At 41.5% G+C, this 20,114-nt stretch overlaps 1 protein-coding gene across 1 annotated transcript in view; it reads left to right on the top strand.

Annotated features, from left to right (window-relative positions):
• The window catches only part of LOC126194733 (probable ATP-dependent RNA helicase DDX43), a 69,624-nt gene that overhangs the window by 30,496 nt on the left and 19,014 nt on the right, over positions 1-20,114 (top strand). Inside the window, exons 5-8 of the mRNA XM_049932988.1 lie at positions 996-1,216; positions 12,571-12,736; positions 13,614-13,723; positions 16,165-16,297. Coding sequence (XP_049788945.1) covers positions 996-1,216; positions 12,571-12,736; positions 13,614-13,723; positions 16,165-16,297 — 630 coding nt within the window. The remainder of the gene's footprint in view (positions 1-995; positions 1,217-12,570; positions 12,737-13,613; positions 13,724-16,164; positions 16,298-20,114) is intronic.

Raw genomic sequence — 20,114 nt, 5'->3', positions numbered from 1 at the left:
CTCATTATAACGACCCTGAAACTTTGTTGCAGATTAAAACTATGCTGGACAGACTCGAACTCTGGACCTTTGCCTTTTGTGAGCTATCTCTCTACTACCTGAGCTACCCAAGTACAACTCACGACCCATTCTCACAGCTTTACTTCGGCCTGTATGTCTCCTACCTTCCAAACTTCACTGAAGCTGTCCTGTGAACAATCCTGTTGCTATTCCTCCAGGGCCACTATATTAAGTTCCACTGCCTCCTTACTTTTCCAGCAAACTTTCTCTAAGCTAATCTCATTCAGTAATTCCTCCAGAGATACTATGATGTTTCAAATGAGAATGTAGATTGTTAACACTTTGATAAAATTCAACATTTCTGTGTACATGCCACAATTTGCTACCGATCGCTTCCACCAATCAGTCGTGGCATGGACATGCTATAAAAGCATTAAGACAGCTACTGAGCAGTGCTAACGAATGCACTATCGAAGTTCGGCTCACTCCATCCTGGCCGAGAGCCCAACCACAACTAACTCACCCCACAACTGTAACTGGTCTCCAGTGTATTGCCAACAAGCAAAGATTAACTTGTACCATATTGTTTTTGATTTTAAAGCAACATATGACACCATAAAAATAATTAAGTTTGCGAGGCCACGAATGAACTGGGCACACCACAACAGTTACTAAGACTCAGAAGTTTGACTGAGGAAATAGTAGTATATAAAGTACAGATATAAGGAAAATTTTGAAGCTGTGGACTGAGGGTAGCACTAGAGGAGCCAATGAGGACAGGTCAAATCGACACAACAGGCACAGTATACAGTAGAAACACCTCTACTGTGCAAGTTGGTACCTTTACTCCATAATTATTTATTTGAATAAACAGAAACGTAGCTGTATGTAAGATATTCAGAATGGTTGTTATTGAAATACTGTATGCATGAAGTTTGTTCCTGTGCTCTGTTTCTACTGCGAAGCTGAAACACTAAACATTTTTGTTTTACCAGACTTATCCAAAACAATATTGAAGTTTCATATGTCTTTGAAGAAGGAGAGGAGCCCATTCCAAACCCTGTCACGACTTTTGAGCAATGCTTTGCAAATTTCCCAGAAATTCTGGACGAAATTTACAAGCAGAATTTCAAATCTCCATCTCCAATACAGAGTCAGGCTTGGCCTGTTTTGCTTAAAGGGCACGACTTGATTGGTATTGCGCAAACTGGAACAGGTATGTATTTTGTATTTTTAATAGTAGTGACACATATTCCTAATGTAATAGAAGAGAAAAACGTAGTGCTTTGTCAGTTTCACCCAGAATGCTCTGAACGTTTATTTACTTATTATTCATAGAGGGAAGGTTAATTTGCCTTAAAACAAATAAAATTTTGGAGATTTAAAGGTTGTTAGTCATAATGAAAATACTGTGTTTGAGATGGAGTAGATGGTTTTCACTATCTGTATTCATCAATTGCAATTTTAACTTAAAATGTCCTTATCGAGGGGATTTGCTTTTCTTTGGTGAGCATGTGATTGGATAATATGGAGCCTCGAGCCTTTGCTTTAATACACTCCTGGAAATTGAAATAAGAACACCGTGAATTCATTGTCCCAGGAAGGGGAAACTTTGACACATTCCTGGGGTCAGATACATCACATGATCACACTGACAGAACCACAGGCACATAGACACAGGCAACAGAGCATGCACAATGTCGGCACTAGTACAGTGTATATCCACCTTTCGCAGCAATGCAGGCTGCTATTCTCCCATGGAGACGATCGTAGAGATGCTGGATGTAGTCCTGTGGAACGGCTTGCCATGCCATTTCCACCTGGCGCCTCAGTTGGACCAGAGTTCGTGCTGGACGTGCAGACCGCGTGAGACGACGCTTCATCCAGTCCCAAACATGCTCAATGGGGGACAGATCCGGAGATCTTGCTGGCCAGGGTAGTTGACTTACACCTTCTAGAGCACGTTGGGTGGCACGGGATACATGCGGACGTGCATTGTCCTGTTGGAACAGCAAGTTCCCTTGCCGGTCTAGGAATGGTAGAACGATGGGTTCGATGACGGTTTCGATGTACCGTGCACTATTCAGTGTCCCCTCGACGATCACCAGTGGTGTACGGCCAGTGTAGGAGATCGCTCCCCACACCATGATGCCGGGTGTTGGTCCTGTGTGCCTCGGTCGTATGCAGTCCTGATTGTGGCGCTCACCTGCACGGCGCCAAACACGCATATGACCATCATTGGCACCAAGGCAGAAGCGACTCTCATCGCTGAAGACGACACGTCTCCATTCGTCCCTCCATTCACGCCTGTCGCGACACCACTGGAGGCGGGCTGCACGATGTTGGGGCGTGAGCGGAAGACGGCCTAACGGTGTGCGGGACCGTAGCCCAGCTTCATGGAGACGGTTGCGAATGGTCCTCGCCGATACCCCAGGAGCAACAGTGTCCCTAATTTGCTGGGAAGTGGCGGTGCGGTCCCCTACGGCACTGCATAGGATCCTACGGTCTTGGCGTGCATCCGTGCGTCGCTGCGGTCCGGTCCCAGGTCGACGGGCACGTGCACCTTCCGCCGACCACTGGCGACAACATCGATGTACTGTGGAGACCTCACGCCCCACGTGTTGAGCAATTCGGCGGTACGTCCACCCGGCCTCCCGCATGCCCACTATACGCCCTCGCTCAAAGTCCGTCAACTGCACATACGGTTCACGTCCACGCTGTCGCGGCATGCTACCAGTGTTAAAGACTGCAATGGAGCTCCGTATGCCACGGCAAACTGGCTGACACTGACGGCGGCGGTGCACAAATGCTGCGCAGCTAGCGCCATTCGACGGCCAACACCGCGGTTCCTGGTGTGTCCGCTGTGCCGTGCGTGTGATCATTGCTTGTACAGCCCTCTCGCAGTGTCTGGAGCAAGTATGGTGGGTCTGACACACCGGTGTCAATGTGTTCTTTTTTCCATTTCCAGGAGTGTATTTCCCAATTCTTTCTTCAGATCTAACAACTGATGGTCTGGGTGTACTTTAAACTTGGGACGTGGGTAGCATCCAATGGTGAAACATTATGTATTTCGGATAGGGGAGGATTGCCAGGATAGTATAGTTGCAAGGTGTGCTGCATGCAGATGTGCCAGATGGCTCTTCGGGTGACACAATTTAGTGGGCAACTTCTAGGAACCTCTCCCTTAAAGTACATGATTTCACCTGGATGTACCGTATAAATCCCTAGTTGTCACTAGGAACAAGTGTGGAACCCACAATTCTCTTAGTGGAGTATGAGCTCCAGCAAAGATCACCGATACTCACAGCTAAAAGGACTTGACAGAATTGTCCCTCACACACTGTACAGTGGTACAGTTCAGAAAAGTCACCCAGAACCTTGAGTCAGTGGAGACATATCAAATGGGATGAGAAGGGAAGACTAATTGTTGGGGACTGCACCGGATGAGATTTGAAAACCTGAGAGCTTAACAGTGGAAGACAGGTAGTATGCAGGACAGAGGTTACTACTAAATCATCATGCATGAGTTAATAAGAGTGAAAAGCTAAGTACACTGTATGGAACAGAGGTGGGAGGACCGTCCCTGCTGGAAGACTTGCCCTGTGCACCCTCCTACCAACCCCTATTCAAGCTCTGTAACTGGCAAAACGTATATTATCAAAGGGAGAGCCATGTGCGAAGTGACACGTCGTATACCAGCTGTTACGTAGACACTGTTCGGCCTTTTATATTTGCGTGACTACCACCCAGTTACCAGACAGGATGAATAGTTGTAGACAGGAAGGTGTACACCAGCCACACAAAGTATCCTGTTGCAGAGCATGCTCTAAAACATGACAATCATGACCTCGGTGCCTGTTTCACCATACACGCCATCTGGATTCTTCCCCCCCAGGCGCCAAATTCTCATAATTCCGCAAGTGGGAAATAGCACATGTCCTTGGTTCTCACCGCCCATCTGGCCTTAATTTATGTTAATTCCTTCTTTTTTGGTATTCATTAACAGTAACTGCTCTTTTCTTCACTTCATTTTAGTTTTCTACATCTGTCATTTCCTGACCTTCATATTTTTTGCCGCCCCCTCCCACCTCTGTTAAATACAATGCACTTAGTTTTTCACTCTTATTAACTTGTGCATGATGTTTTAGTAGTAGTCACTGTGCTGCATACTACACTGTCCTCCACTATCAAGCTCTCAGGTCTTCAAATCTCATCCGGTGCAGTCTCAAATAGTCAGTATTTCCTTCTCGTCCCATCTGGTAAGTCTCCCTGATGTGGGGTTCTGGGTGACTTTTCAGAACTGTACTCCTTTAACTAAACCACTCCTGTCCTTCTACTTCACCCCTCTTCTTTTCACTTCAACTCTTCTTCCAGGAGGAGCAGCCACTGGCTCCAAAAGTTTGTAAAAGTTAAACCATTTTGTGTGTGGGTTCTGCTGCTACGCTAGGTGAGGTGATTTTTTTTCTCTCTCCATTTACATTATATTGTCTAATATTCATTATCTTCATTGTTATAAACATTGATTATTGTAACTGGACACAGCAGTTAAAAATATCCTCATTGCAAAATGAGTTTTTCCAGAAAGTATCACTCTTACTTTTGTAAACCCTCATCGCCAGTTTTGAAGGCCTCGTTGCTACTGCTGTGGAGGCAGAGTTTGAGTGTTCGTGAAACGATTTCTGGTCCAGTACACCGCTAAGAAAGTTTCTCCCTTCTACTATTACACAGCTATGCCCCAGGGTTTGGTAATAAAATAGGAGGGCAAGGGTTCTACAACCTTCCAACAAATTAGTAACAGTCACGTAAATGAGTTAAAAAAGGTTTATTAATCTTTAGGACTTGTTGATTGGTTAAGTCTGCAACACTGCATGTAATATAACACAAAAAAGGCCCTCAGTGACTAAGCGCAAATAATCATTGGTAGCTTCACCGTACATAGCAAATGCAATTTTACCACAACTGTCTGTTCACTTCTAAGAGTTCACTAAATGACATTCCCTGTCTAAGTCAGCTCTGGACATTGATCTGTAACCAAGTGCTCTTCTATCTTCCGAATAGGCTTGTGTCCGTTGTCATCCAGTCATTGGCGGATTATACTCGGCCAGCAGTTGGCTGAGGCAAAGTCGATATCTTCATCCTCAGTGCCATGGGTGGCACTGGTGGAACTCGCACAAGTAGTCTATACGGCACTGGCACCAGCTCACATCTTTGTGCCTGCGGTGCTTTTGCTGTGGATGTGTCCTGTTCAAATGGCAACTCTTACACCAACAAAACCTTTGAAAGTACTGTTAGAACTGTAGAAATCTATCAGATGACGTCACACGGGAGCGGTCTAAATTGAAACTGCTATGGCTTGCCAACAATACTTCTGCACACAAGGAATTTTGGTCAGTATGACATAACAGTAGAAAAATGCAGTAACTTCAGCTTCCACAAGGACATAAATTTTAGAAACGCCATGGACAACACCGCTCTCTTTCCATCGTATGGTGGTGCATTCACTGCTGGATTAAAGTTGTTTTAGTTGATGCCATTTAGACGAGTTGGGAACTTTTTCTGTGCACATGTTCTCTCTCTCTCTCTCTCTCTCTCTCTCTCTCTCTCTCTCTCTCTTCCACTGATGACTCAAGGGATACCAGAGATTGTCATTTAATGCAGTTAAATCAATACCTAGGGAACAGATGCCCAGTTTGTCTGAGGGATTATGCATTTGTGATTTCTGTCTGTTTCCATGTAGTTGCTTCAGCCACAGGTCCCTGTTTTTGTGTCAGTCTTTTCACACATATTTTGTGGTCTGTCATTATGCCACTTACCATATCAGTCAAAAACATTTGCAGTTTGCATGCTTGCTATTGGTCTGTTTGTATTGCTACCTGACTGTGCATTGCTGTCGCACCATCTTTTAAAAGTAAATATGTTTTTCAATACTTAGTCATTTTGTTGCAGTTTGCATTCAGTTTATATTGTTAGTGTTGTATAGCTCTAGACATTAATTTGTATCTTCTAATCCAAATGTCATCCAAACTTGGTTTTTTACTATGTTGAGTCATATAACATAAAGAAACAAATATATTTTTCAGAAATGTTGTAGTTATTATGTTTTGTGTTATTCAAGGTCACTGATCTTAATTAAAGCTATTTGAATTTGAACCTGTCTGATATCATTTGGAAGTTTCTTAGCCCTGCCCAAAATTACCTGATTCATGCTTCTACTCTGTTAGAAGTTACAGGAGTTTTTGTCAGTAATGATAGTTGAACTTTCTGCGCATTTTTAGAACTTAAGGGGGGCGTTACTTTTATTGTACTTGGGCTACAATTCTAAATTGGTAGTTTTTCATTTTGTTACATTTGCAATGAACACACCAATTTGATAAACTGGAGATTGTTGTGTTGCAAATGGTACTTCTCTATGATTATTTGACGTGGAATGACTCAGCTGGCTCTTTTGTTGTTTCAGTTGTCACATGTACCTTGGGAAAAGCTTTAGCACTTTCATTCAGCTGATTCTAATTTTGATTGGTATGATTTAATCAGGGAGACAAAACAGTTTTCTTAGCCCCTGATTGTCCTTAGGAAAACTAAGTTTATTGTGCAGTTTCTCTCCTTGTCATTCTAGTAATGCCAACCAGAACCCTTGATGAATAGTAAGAGACCCTTCAGCAGGTATTTGTTAGACAGTCACTTCAGGAGTTAGTGACCCACTCTCATGCTTTGCATTGGAAAGTTAAATGTGATCTGGTTTCTTGCCCCCGCACCACATAATCTACATTTCTTTCTCTGTAGTTGTCATGTGCAGGTGTTTCCTGAAGTTACCATAGCTGATCATTAGACCTATGAGTGTACATTCTGTTCAAGCCCAGGATTGCAGAGCTTCTCCTGAAACATAATATTGCCATCATGATCTTCGTATGCTTTTGTTTTTGAGTTTTGCTCTGGTATTCTATGTGCTGCTTCCTGATTCAGCTATATAGTTTATATTTTTACCGTTGCCTTAGTAGTGGTTAAGACAGGTTCTGGTTCAACAAATGGAGTCACCCTGTCCTATCCAATCACCTTGCTCATTACCACTGATTCCTGAGTGACCAGGGACCCACAGCAGGTTTATCTGTTGCTTTCCCATAGTCTCCCTAGAATTTCATAGCATTTTCCAATCTGCTTTGGTCTCACTGCCAGATCGGATAGAGATTTCAGAGCTGCTTGACTGTCTGATAGATGTAGATATTAAGAAACATGTAGCATCTACACAGATTCTTTTCTGCACATACTCACATAGTGGATATTTCCACCTGGAGAACTGTTGCTAGCTTCCTTAGAGAGACTGCTCTCTGTGGTGTAGGCAGTGTGCTGCCACGTACTTTGGCCCTAGTGCCTTCATCTGTTTTTGAACAGTCAGTAAACTAGACAGTGTCTTGTAAACAATATTGTGATTCATTCCTCCAATGTTTCGTACTTCTAATTGTTACATTAAAAGTTTTGTTGCCGCATCTGGAAGCGTTTGTATTATCAACAACCATTTCTCTGACCATTCCTATGTTTATCACATTCACTATATTAGTGTGGCATTCTGGATATCCTAAAGGTTTCCAGTTTTTAACCAGTGTGACCGCACTGCTACCTCCATTTTAACCCAAAGATGTATTGGGGGCATGACCAGCATATTCCAGCAGAGGGTGTGCTGCGAATTCTACATGTTAGGGCTAGACAGGCCAATCTCTCCAGCTTCCCAAGCTCCTTAGCAGCCTCTTTCTGTTCTATTCTATTGCACCATACTCTACACCCATAAATTATCATAGGTTTTATTACAGAGTTGTACATCTGATGCCTGCCCGTGGGATGTAATCCCCAGTTTTTACCACAGGGCCTTCCAATGCATGTGAGAGCTTCTTTTGCCTTGATACTTATGTTATTTATGTTAGAGATCCATGTTATTTTCGTATCCAAAGTTAACCCAAGATACTTTACTATCCCCTCTACTGGTAGAATTTGTTAAAAATTTTAAGATTCCGTGTGTGTCTTGTATATGCTACCTCGTGACTGGTACTAAAGTATATTTCCTGGGGCTAACCCTTAGATCCTGTTTGCTACACTAAGTCTAAACAATGTTCAGAATGCATTGTGTTATTGTTATAATGGTACTTTCAAATTTGCAGAGTATTATTATGACTATATCATCTGCATTTGTCATTAAAGGTAACCTTTAGCATTTAACTCTACAATGAGTCCCTCTATCACTAGGTTCCACAGTAGTGGGGACAAGACCCTCATTGTGGACACACTCCGGTGGATTTTATTTTTCATCTACTCATCTTAGTCTAACCATATGCTCCTCCACAACTCTAACGATGGATTCAGAGGTCTCATTGCTAAAACCTCCCTCAGTATCTGGGAAGATGCAGAGAACAATTTCCTGAAAATATGAAGCTTTTCCTACATTCCCAACAAGCTTGTGAAGTGCTGTTTCACATTATTTGCCTGGTGGATATGCGTGTTGGTTTTCAGGTAAAGAAACTTCAGCTAAGTTTCTATCCCAACTTCCTAATTAACCAGTTTTTCAAATGTATTTAAAAGAAATGAGGTCAGACTGGTTGGTCTCATATCCTTCACCATGGTATGGTCAATATTCCCTTGCTTGAGAATGAAAATAACCTTCACTGTCCTCCCACGAATTTGGAAGGACTCCTGTTGCAAGACTGACTCTTAAACAGTCTGCATAGGAGTCTGATTAATTCGTGTCCTGGTTGTTGCCATAGAGCCAGAAAAATTCCATCTGAACCTGTTGACTTGAATTGTTAAAAAGTTTCCACTATCCATTGGATTGTTCGCAGATTCTCAGTTCTCCTGTTGGTTACCACACAGGGACTAAATCTTGATCTTTATCTGCCAGAGTGCATGCATTAAGGGAAGTGAGTTTTCAGCAGAACATCTAGCATCTTGTACACTGTACTTGCATACCAATACCATCTTTCCTTAGAGTGCCTCCTGGATTTGTTGGTATTCTTATGTGAATTTTGTGAAGTCTGGCCCTAGTAACTTTACCTTCCACCTCCTCACAAAATACCTTCCAGGATGATAGTTTCATGTGGTTAATCACAAGTTTATATTTAGTAAGGGCCTCCCAATATTTTGCTCATTGCCCATTCTTTCTTGCAAAGGCAAGTAGTCTTCTTACCTGCTTCCCATGCAATTGCAGATTATTGTTCAACCACCATACATTCCTGTATGTGTATTTCTTGGTGTTTGGAAAGTGTCCAAAGTACAAGGTTGTAATGGCAGACATCATTTCATCTGCCATTTCCTCAATATCTACTTGATTTCTTATCGAAGTTTTACCTTCAGATGAGTGAGAGTTTACGTCTTTCCCACGAGTCCATCTGTCGTCCTAAAATTCCTATGGTCAGCAAATGTTCAACACCCATGTAACCCCAAATTTAATATACATGTGGTCAGATCAGAAAGGCTGCATCACCACGTCATTGTCTGACGTAACTACCCATTAAGGTTGACCCAGAAGTTATGTCGCTTACTTCTTCCCTTCTCCTATTCCTGAAGACAGGTTCCTTACCCCTATCCAAGATCTAGAGATTACTCTCCAATAGGTATTCATATAGGCATTCACCTCTGCCACTGATGTCACTGATTCCCTGTGCCAGATTGTGGATATCGGCAACGCAAGCAACCAGCAGTTGTTTATTCAGTTACGAGCAGTTGTCTACCAGTCTCCTACCTTCCTGTGAAATAGTAGTACTTTCCTCATAAGGAAGCTAAGCTGAGGCCAGTACAATATATCTTGTGCACCATTCCTCACTCCGTTTCATCTTTATAGTCACTAAATCTCTGTAACATAAGTTTACCATGAGCAAGAACGAAATTCTTTTCTTAACATAAATGCGTATTGTAGGTGTTTATGGATTTCTAGCATAAATCGGCTTACCTTCAGTTCTCGGAAGCTTGATGTGGCTACCTTATATAAATGTTTCCTGGATCACAGCCACACCCACCTTCTATCTACCAGTAGGTGACACAAGGCAGCAGTTGCCCCTTACTGTGTTGCAGGTTCATCTGCAGCACTTGTAGCCTGCAGCTTGCCACCATTGTCACTTCTGATATCATTAATCATCATGATAGTAACCTGCAAAAACCCTAAATATAGGTTTATCTTTCTCTCGCATTGCCTTCAGAGATTTCTCACAGACTTCAACTGCAAAGGCTTGTGCACCAGATGCAACCTTCTGTTTAATTATCCTCTGTTCATCTGTAGAGACTTGTTTCTATGCCCATACTTTCTTGAACAGGGTCTTTGGAGGAACATCCGTAAGTAATTTAGGACCCAGATTGATATCTTCAGGGTCTCTGCAGCTCTAACAATGGATTCGAAGGTCATACTTCTAAAAGCCCTCTCAGTATCCAGGAAGATGCAGAGAACAATTTCCTGTAAGTGTAGTGCTGTTTAGATTTTCCCAAGTTGGTGAAGAGCTGTTTCACGTGATTTGCATAGTTGATATGTGTGTTGGTTTTAAAGTAAAAGTCTTATTCAGTAGCTCTATGTCCTCCCCAGAGAGATCTTGGACACTGTCTCCTTCAGCATATCTACTCATCCTGTGCCCTCACAGACAAAGATTTGTGCACCAGTGTCCCGATAGGCCCTCACGAATTTGGGGTGTCTTTTCCAAGAGTAATCTAAACTAGGTGCTCATGTTAAGAGATAACAAGTGGATGTCTTTGTTGGACTATCATCATCTTAAAAACCGAGACTGAACCCCTACAGGTCTGTTCAGTTTCTTGCCTTGGTTTTTACTGAATCTTGTTATCCCTGGAAGTGGGAGTATAGACTCCTCCCTCGGTCTCGGGAGGCCATAAGTGTCTTGCAAGTGGGAGGGGTCTGTTTACCGCTGTCACCATGAGACAGTACTTTCTTACAGCTATTTGGTTCATGTCCTTTTCATTCCCCTCCATTTGTTCTTCAGAAGTCATTCTTTTGCCTTCCTTTCTTTTCTGTTCTCTTAAGTTTTCTCCCCTGTGCCCCAGGCCTTTGTCTTGATCTGGTCCAACTTCTCAGGGACATACCCACTTATTGGACTGGTCTGTCATGTGATCCAGTTGCGGAGATAGCTTCTAATGATTCAACTCCAAATGTTCAGATATTTGAAGTTTGTCAAATCCCTCAATTTTTAAATTTGGTTCTGTGTTCTTCATTTTGTTTCCATGAAAATTGAAAATTGGGAATACACAAAGTCAACACCAGTGAAGACCCATGCCAGTGTAAGAGTAATTACGTGGGGAGGTAGCCCAGTATCCAGGTTCCATTCATGACAAATCTTCCCATGTACCACACACACCTCAGCACAGATTGCTTTACAACTTAGGTTGGACACCTGGGGTGTTTGGGAAAAGACTATGGAAAGGATGTGGGAAGAGGCGGTGTGTTGTGGGGACACACTTAGTCAGCTTCATCCCCTGAGACCTGTTGGGAGACACTGCGAGAAGCTATGGTACCAACATAGCCTTCAGCTCCACATGAACATGAGTAGCCAGTACTATAAGGTGGTGTCCCATGGAGAGGTGCTTTTGCTTAGTGTTGTACATCTTAACTGTATTATGGTTTCATTAAAGCATGGGGAAATTGTGTGAATATACATGTGGACACATACAGCTCCTCCTCCTCCTCCTCCTCCTCCTCCTCCTCCTCCTCCGCCCTGCCTCCCATATTCCTCACATGTGAGCAGACGCCCCACCCCCTCCCACACACACACTTTATTTTTTAAATATACTAATAAGCAATAGTTTAATAAAACAATGGGTACAAGTAACATAGTATTTAAGAGTGCCAAATAGAAAACAGTACAACTCATCTATTTTGGTAAAGGTGAGATTAATATTTTAAACTTAATCTAGGTCACCTTTTGCTCACCCTAGAAGCCCATGTGATATTGGTACCCTAAAAGGTGAAGCAGGCAAAATATTTATTCTGTCAGCAACCACCCATATACATCTTAACACCTCTCGATATTGTACTTCAAAATTAAATTTCATCGTTCATAATGTCATTCTTACTGATACGTTAGCTTCATGGTGGGTTGCAGTGCTAGTCGTCCCAGCAGGTCTGTCCCAACGGATGACCACTTCTTGCTGTGTTCATGGGAGTGCTCGTTTGAGTGTCCTGTATTTTACATATTACTCCATCCAGGAATTTCCATTATGTTTATAATTGCATAATACGTATTCAGTAATGTTAATGATGAGATTTCTCCCATTGGTATAAAACCGCTATCATAGTAGCGCAACCTGGAACATTTGTGAACACTAGATGTCTTAGTGCTTTCTATGATGATTCTTTTTGACCACATTTATTCACAGTAGGTACATATCGTATTTGAGGCAAGAGATGCACTAGCTTTGTTTGCTGCTGAAGTGTTATAGCACAGACTTATATACTATATTGAGTGAGCTTTTGCACTTCCTGATGTTGTCATATTAAGTCTTTCTGATTAGATATTTCATAGAAAACACGAAGATTAATCTTTATGTGAACACTGGGAAGTTTACCTGTTCTTATTTTATTTTTGTGTTTAGGAAAGACCTTGGCATTTCTATTGCCAGCCTTAATACACATTGACGGACAGCCCATTCCGAGAGAAGAGCGTGGGGGTCCAAATGTATTGATTCTAGCACCCACAAGAGAGCTTGCAATCCAAATTGAAAAAGAAGTAAATAAGTACAGTTATAAAGGGATAAAAAGGTATGCTATTCCCATATCTTTAGTTGCATGTATTAGGTTGGCGCAAAAGTTTGTAGCATTTTTGTTTTGTATATTGGTATACCAGTAGCTGTCAGTTTATTTATTGATTGTCATCTTTTATTTGTAGTTCACTGTTGCTATTTGAGTTAACATATTGTCATTTGGAAATAGTGAGTGTAAAATGGAACTTCTGATAGTGAAGGTCTATGTGGTTTGGGATGTGTACAATATGGATTGCTGATAAATAAAATATTTACAAACTTCACAAAAGTTGAAAGTCTATGCCAAAACTTATACCAAGTTCCATGGCCACAGTAACAATGTGAACTGCAAGAATTTTAGAAATGAGCCTCCACCACCTGAAATGCTACTATGTCAACAAATTGATTGAACTGAAAAAAATGATGATACTAGAAGTGTTTATGAAATTTACTTAACTTGTAGGACTACAAAGGAGTTGGGTTGCGAAGCCATTCCACACCCAACTTATTCACCTGATCTTGCACCCTAAGATTCTCAACTTTTCTGCTCCATACGGAACAACCTTCAAGGAACTTCCTCTCCAGATAAAAATGCACTTCAAGCATGGCACAATGAGTTGTTCGCCTCAAAACCATGTGATTTCTACAGTTGCGGAATTGAAAGTATACCCCAGTGTTGGCGGACTGTTGTAAATAGTAAAGGAGACTGTATTATTGATGACTTAAGTTTGTGATGTATATCTGCTGTTTTTATTAAACTTTGTAGCATGTTTCCAAAACTTTTGCTCCAACTTAATATTTTTAATGTTTCTAGTATAAGTAATTTTTTATGCTAAGTAATGCTTACAGCTGCACTCATAGTATCAGGCTGTTAATGAACTGCATTCCTTTTGTAGTGTTTGTGTGTATGGTGGAGGCAGCAGAAGAGAGCAAGTGAATGTGATAACTAAAGGTGTGGAAATTATAATAGCAACACCAGGGAGACTGAATGACTTGATAATGAGCAGTGAGTATAACATTTGTAATATCTCTCTCTCCCTCCCTCCCTCCCTCCCTCTCTCTCTCTCTCTCTCTCTCTCCCTCCCTCCCTCCCCCTTCCCACAAATTTAATTCATTTCACCTTTATGGGCCCACTTTAATTGTGGAAACAATAAACAGTGGATAATTCACTAATGATTTTATACCCTCTGTTGCCTTTTGGAGCATGAATCACTATCACTACATGTGCCTTACTTCTGTTAACCTTGTACATCAGCTAAATGGAAACTACTCAGCAGCAGCACAGTTGCACACATTAAATTCCATTGCTGCTGATAATCATAATTTTGTTGCTCTCTTTTTTTAAGAGCATTTTCAAGCTGCTTTTCAAACCCCCATATTGCTCAGAATTTCTGTTCTAGTGAGTTGTATAGTATGAATTTATTTTTACATGGCATTATTGATGTAATGTGTTCTTAAGGGGGGGGGGGGGGTAGGATGTCAAACGGGCAGACTTGGAGCAGGAGTGTCACCACAGGACATTTTAATTTCTACTGTCTATACTTTTACAAATAAATTCATAAAACTTTGTCACCATGACCGGGAAGGATTGAGGAATCACACTCATCGCAGTGGAAGTTCAAAAACGTAGCAAAATACCTTTTTTTACATGTGAAATTTCATCATTTTTTTTCACTTATTACTGGCTGCATTTGTTGCTATAGGTACACTTTTCTTCCTAAGTAAGAGAGATTCTTCGATGAGTTCTTCATAGCATACAAACCGTAGTTACAGGTGTATGAAACTCTAGAATTTTCCAAATTTATTAAAAAACTGTGGAAAAAATTGAGATAATTAACTATAAAACTTGAATTTTTTCTAAACATGAAGTTTAAAATGTAACAGTTCATTCATTTTTTCATAAATTAAATAACTTCTAGAGTTTCATACACCTGTAACTATGGTTTGTATGCTGTGCAAAAGTCATAGAAGAATCTCTCTTATTTAGGAAGAAAAGTGTAACTATAGCAACAAATGCAGCCAGTAGTAAGTGAAAAAATGATGTAATTTCACATGTAAAAAAAAAAGTGTTTTGTTAATTTTTTGAGCTTCCACTGCTATGAGTATGAATCCTGAATCCTTTCTGGTCATGCTGTTAAAGTTTTCTGAATTGATTTGTAGAAATATAGACAGTGGAAATTAAAATGTCCTGTGGTGCCTCTCCTGCTCCAAGTCGGCACGTTTGACGTCTTACCCCCCTTAAGGCATGATTTTAAATGTGCTGCATTTGTTTATTGCATTCTGTCTCTTGAAATAATTCTGAGCCATCAGCAATTACTGTATCATTTTTATTTTTTTCTCTCTCCTTGTTAACTTTTAAATTTTTTTGACAGTGACCTTTATGTGTGTTCAGTTCTCTCTAATCGATAATATATTGTTGTGGTTATATTCATGTGCAACAATTGTAAATTTAGATTAAATTTATAATCACAATGTACGTATAACTTCTACTACTGAAGAGGAATGTGGCTTGTTACCAGCACCTTTCATTTTAATGCTTCTTCTAAATCATATTTGTAATGATAGAAAACTCGGTGTTATTAATTTATAGAAGGTAAACTTTTATTTCTGAATAATTTGGTACAGGGCTACTATAAATGACCATGTGTTTTCAAAGTTAGTTGTTTTCCAGAGTTTATCTGCACATGCGACTGATGTGTGAATGGAAATGTAAACTCAGAGTTTGCATTGTGCCCACCTGTTGGTATTAAAGAGTGAAGTGCCTCGACAAAATGGAAACAAAGCAGAAAAGAGTTTCTATATGTTTGAATGTGTGAGATGTTTGTTAAAACAGTGCATTGTGCATTCAGAAGAGTTGTGGAAAAGACCCACCATGTAAACAGAGCATTGTGCATTAGTATTGACAGTTTAGGGACACAGTTTCTCTGGAAACAGAAAACTACTGTTCGACCAAGTGTGCCAGATGCAACTGTGGAGAGGGCGAGGTAAAGTTTCGTGTCCACCTACTTTGCACACACTTGGTCCGGCACACATTTTAAACCTGTCAGGAAGTCACATTAAGGACAGTATTTACGTATTCTGATTCCTTGTGGGGATACAGTAAGGTCTGTGTTTAGTTATCCCCACTGCAAGGAAAACTAGTACTGCTCAGAGAATGCATCAGTGTTGCTGTGATGGCCATTGACATATCTTGCTACGTAATGTATGGACCAAACTTTACTATCCTGTGGACATGTGTTGTGAGACCATAGAGGTGCTCAGGACAACTGTAGAGTGCAGAATGCAAACTTAATGCATCAGTCATATTTGTGAATGTAATACTTTGGAAAATATAGAGATTTGCAATTGAATGACTCATTTATAGTAGCCCTGCTTTTTCATACGTGTTTACTTAAGTCTGTGATGGTACTATAATTCCTTTCATGGCTCTGATGTTTCTGTTCACAGATGTTATAGATGTTACATCAATAACTTACTTAGTGTTGGATGAAGCAGACAGAATGCTCGATATGGGCTTTGAACCTCAGATTCGAAAAACACTTTTAGATATTCGACCAGATAGACAAACTATTATGACAAGGTATGCTCAAAATTAATGCTTCCAGTACCTTAAATGTGTACTTCTATACGTTTTTTAATACTAATATAATTTAGAAGCAATGCAAGAAGTTGATGTAAAGGACAAAAATGTGTTTTCTTGGAATAATTATTTATTATTTTATGTAAGTGCGTAATGCACTGGGAAAGTTCTGTGATAATGAGCTTTCTTGTAAACCGTTCACAATCTTAAATCAGTTCTTCTGGAGCTGTTGATCATTTAGCACGAACTGACACAGAGATATAACCATGACAAGTAAGATTTTGGTGCTGTAATTCTTTCTTGCAGAGATTTTGGGTGACTTATGCCTTTGGCACATTCCTTGTACATCACAGCCTGTTTGAAGAATTGCTATTGAAAGTTAAGTAAATGATTCTTCCAACAGTTATGACTGAAACAAATCACAGTAATGCCTCATTATAAATAGACCATTGCTCTGTGAAACATTTCCACAACCTTGATTGAGGAACTCATTAGTTTGTGATGCTTGTGAACTGAAAGTTCCACTGATTCAGTTTTCATATTGTCAGTTGATTGTTGTGAATTATTAAATTATTTCTTGCAAGAAATTCCATTGAGTATCAATAGTGGCATAAAGAAACCAGTTGATTATCTCAGTAACTTGTAGGTCATAGTGTAAATATGATAAGATTAAAAACCAGAATGTTGGTCCTAAACTGAAGTTTTAGCTATGAAGGGTGTCATAAAACATATAATGTCAAGGTATGTTGACATTAAGTTTTCCTGTTTGTGATATAGTGCCACACTAAGAATCCCAAGGTCTTTGGTTCAACCCTAGCCAGACCTAGGATTTGTGTCTGTTACTTATTACTTCTTTCACCTTCTGTTGTTAAAGAGAAAAAAATGTGGAGTTGCACCGTGGTTTGAAGTCCACAGAACGTTATGTCCACCTTTGGCACAATTATATGAAGTGCACTTAAGTGTTGTAGCATGGAAGCAATGAGGCCTTGGTAGATCATGAAGGGAGTTGCCACGACATGTGCACACGTCACCTAATTCCCATAAATTTGGGGGGTGGGGGTGGGGGAGATGATGAGCTCTGATGCCACGTTCAATCCCATCCCCTCAAAGCAATATGATACACGCACAAAGACCACAGCGTCCATTATAAAGTCATTATGTTCACAAAGATAGATTGTGTTGTAGAGACCCATCCTGTGTTGTAGGTGATGAGACAATGGCCGAGGCAAAGTTTTGTATGTTCTGGGATGGACTGGCGTTGCTTGTGTGTATCAGAACTTTCTTTTTGTCATTGTCTATCCATCCTTCAATACTTACTGCTTTTCTAACAATATTATGAAAAGCATACTTCCTATTCACCATATAGCGGAGAGGCTGAGTTGCAGATAGGCACAAAAAAAAAGGGTGTCAGAAAATGAGCATTCGGCCAACAAGGCCTTCATTGGAGATAGCTAGCGATCTCGCGGTCCCCCCCCCCCCCCCCCCACACACACACACACACACACAAGATCGCAGTCTGTGGCTGCTGAGGCCACTCTGTTGCTCAGTGCATGATGGGAGACGTAAGTGGTTTTTTAGTTCATTCCATGTAGGCTTTCACGGCCGGCGTCTTCATCAATAAACACTTCCGGGCTAAGTTGCCGTGGTCGATCTGTAGAACTTCTTCTCCCTGACATTTCGTTCTCAACTACGGAGAACATCTTCCGAGGTGAGTCAACGACTGGTTTTTTACTTGGTTTTCGCCTTTCACTATTGGCCTACTCCCTTAGATTTCATCTTGTTTCCCCCTGTTTCATCCTTTTCGTGATTCCCCCCCCCCCCCCTTACTTAGGTGTATTTCTGCAATTTTTTTATTTATTTCTAAGTTATTTACGTATTTTTATCCTCAGCCATGGATCCTTGCACCTTCCATCTGCATCAGTACAGAAGTTTCCTTATCACTAGCCAGAACGCTGTTCCAAGTACTGTTCCTGTGTTGTTTCTTGGCTAAAGAAACCCGTCCAAGTGGCCTTACTATCAAATTACCCATCTCCAGCTGCCACCCTTCCTCTCACAATGACCACCATGCTCTGCTTCCACCAGTCCTTAACCTTCACTGACATAGTTCTGCAAAACCATACCAATCGGGTCCAAATTTCCTCACAATACCTCCTCTCCATTCCTAAAATTCTCCTGCTATGAAATCCCAAATTCCTGGATCCCATATCACACATTGAAGCCCTTGGCCTCCAGGGACTAGAGCAATACACACACCACCACCTCAAAACACTCTCCACCTTGTTCCTTTCCTGGTCCCACCTTGGACTACCACTATCAACCACCTCCAAACCTTCCCCACATCCCCTCATAGCTGACAAACCCTGTCTCACAGACCTATTACATTTACCTCAACCTCAAAAACTCCCTCTCACCCCCACACGAATCAAGAACCTAAATAGACTCAAAACACAGTCTTGAACCTGTCCTTCAAAAGCCTTAGCCACGCAGATGTATCAGTCCTTTCCAAAGGTCCCACCTTTTACTCCACTCCCAAATTCGATAATGGATTTGTTAAAGACCGTCTCTCCTCCTCCCGGTCCCTACATTGGAAACACTTTTTCACCACCAACCCTACCAATCAGACTCGACAAAGACTTATGTTGAACCCTGCTTGGCTCAGTTCATTCCTCCATCCAAATGTGGCCCACGACCGCTATCCCCAAATCACCCCCTGCTAACTTCCCAGAATTTCTTAACCTCGACCTTGCCTCACCATCATTCCCCAAATCCTTCAACGTACAAACTAACCTTACATCAATGGAAAGAACTGCAATCCACCACCTAAAAACTGATCCTGGCCTTATAATCCTACCTGCTGAAAAAGTCTCCACCACTGTTTTGAACTGCAAGGATTACCTGGTGGAAGGATTCCATCAGCTGTCAGATTCATCCACTTACAAACCCTGCCACAGTGACCCTATTCTGGAAATCCAGCAGGACATAAAGTCTCTCTCAAATCCTTAGGCCCATCCCAAACTCTCTCCCCTGAGTCACTCTCCCCCCTCATCCCTACCACTCCCCACACTCCTGCCTTTTACATGTTGCGTAAAGTCCATTAACCCAACCACTCAGGACACCCCATTGTGGCTGGTTATGGTGCCCTCACAGAGAGAATCTCTGCTCTCATAGACACTCACTTTCAGCCTGTTAGCGCAACCTACCCTCCTATGTAAAAGATACCAACCATTTCCTCCACAAACACTCAACAGTTCCTGTTCCATGGTGCCCTGCTCATCACTATTTATAGCATCTCCCGTTACACAAACATCCCTAATGCCCTTGATCTCAGCATTATTGGACACTACCTCTCCCAACACCTGACAGATTCCAAACCTACAATGTTTTTCTTGATCGCTATGACCAGCTCATCCACAATCACTTCTCTGTTGAAGGCATTACTTAAAAACTAATAGAGGGTACGGCTTGGGCACTCGCTTGGCACCATCCTGTGCCAACCTATTCATGGGCCATGTAGAGGAATGCTTCCTAAACACCCAGAATACCAAACCCCTCACCTGGTTCAGATTAATTGATGACATATTCATGGTCCAGATAGAGGGTGAGGGCACCCTATCCACATCACTCCATAATGTCAACACCTTCTCCCCATTCGCTTCACTTGGACTCAACCCAATGAGCCACCTTCCTTGATGTTGATCTCAGCCTCAAAGATTGCTACATCTGTATCTCCATCCATATCTAACTGACCTGCCACCAGCAATACCTCCACTTCGACAGCTGCTACCCATTCAATACCAAGAAGTCGCTTGCACACAGC

Source organism: Schistocerca nitens, chromosome 7, assembly GCF_023898315.1.
Source record: "Schistocerca nitens isolate TAMUIC-IGC-003100 chromosome 7, iqSchNite1.1, whole genome shotgun sequence".
In the NCBI taxonomy this organism is placed as follows: Eukaryota; Metazoa; Arthropoda; class Insecta; order Orthoptera; family Acrididae; genus Schistocerca; species Schistocerca nitens.
This window is presented reverse-complemented; position numbering and strand designations above follow the sequence as displayed.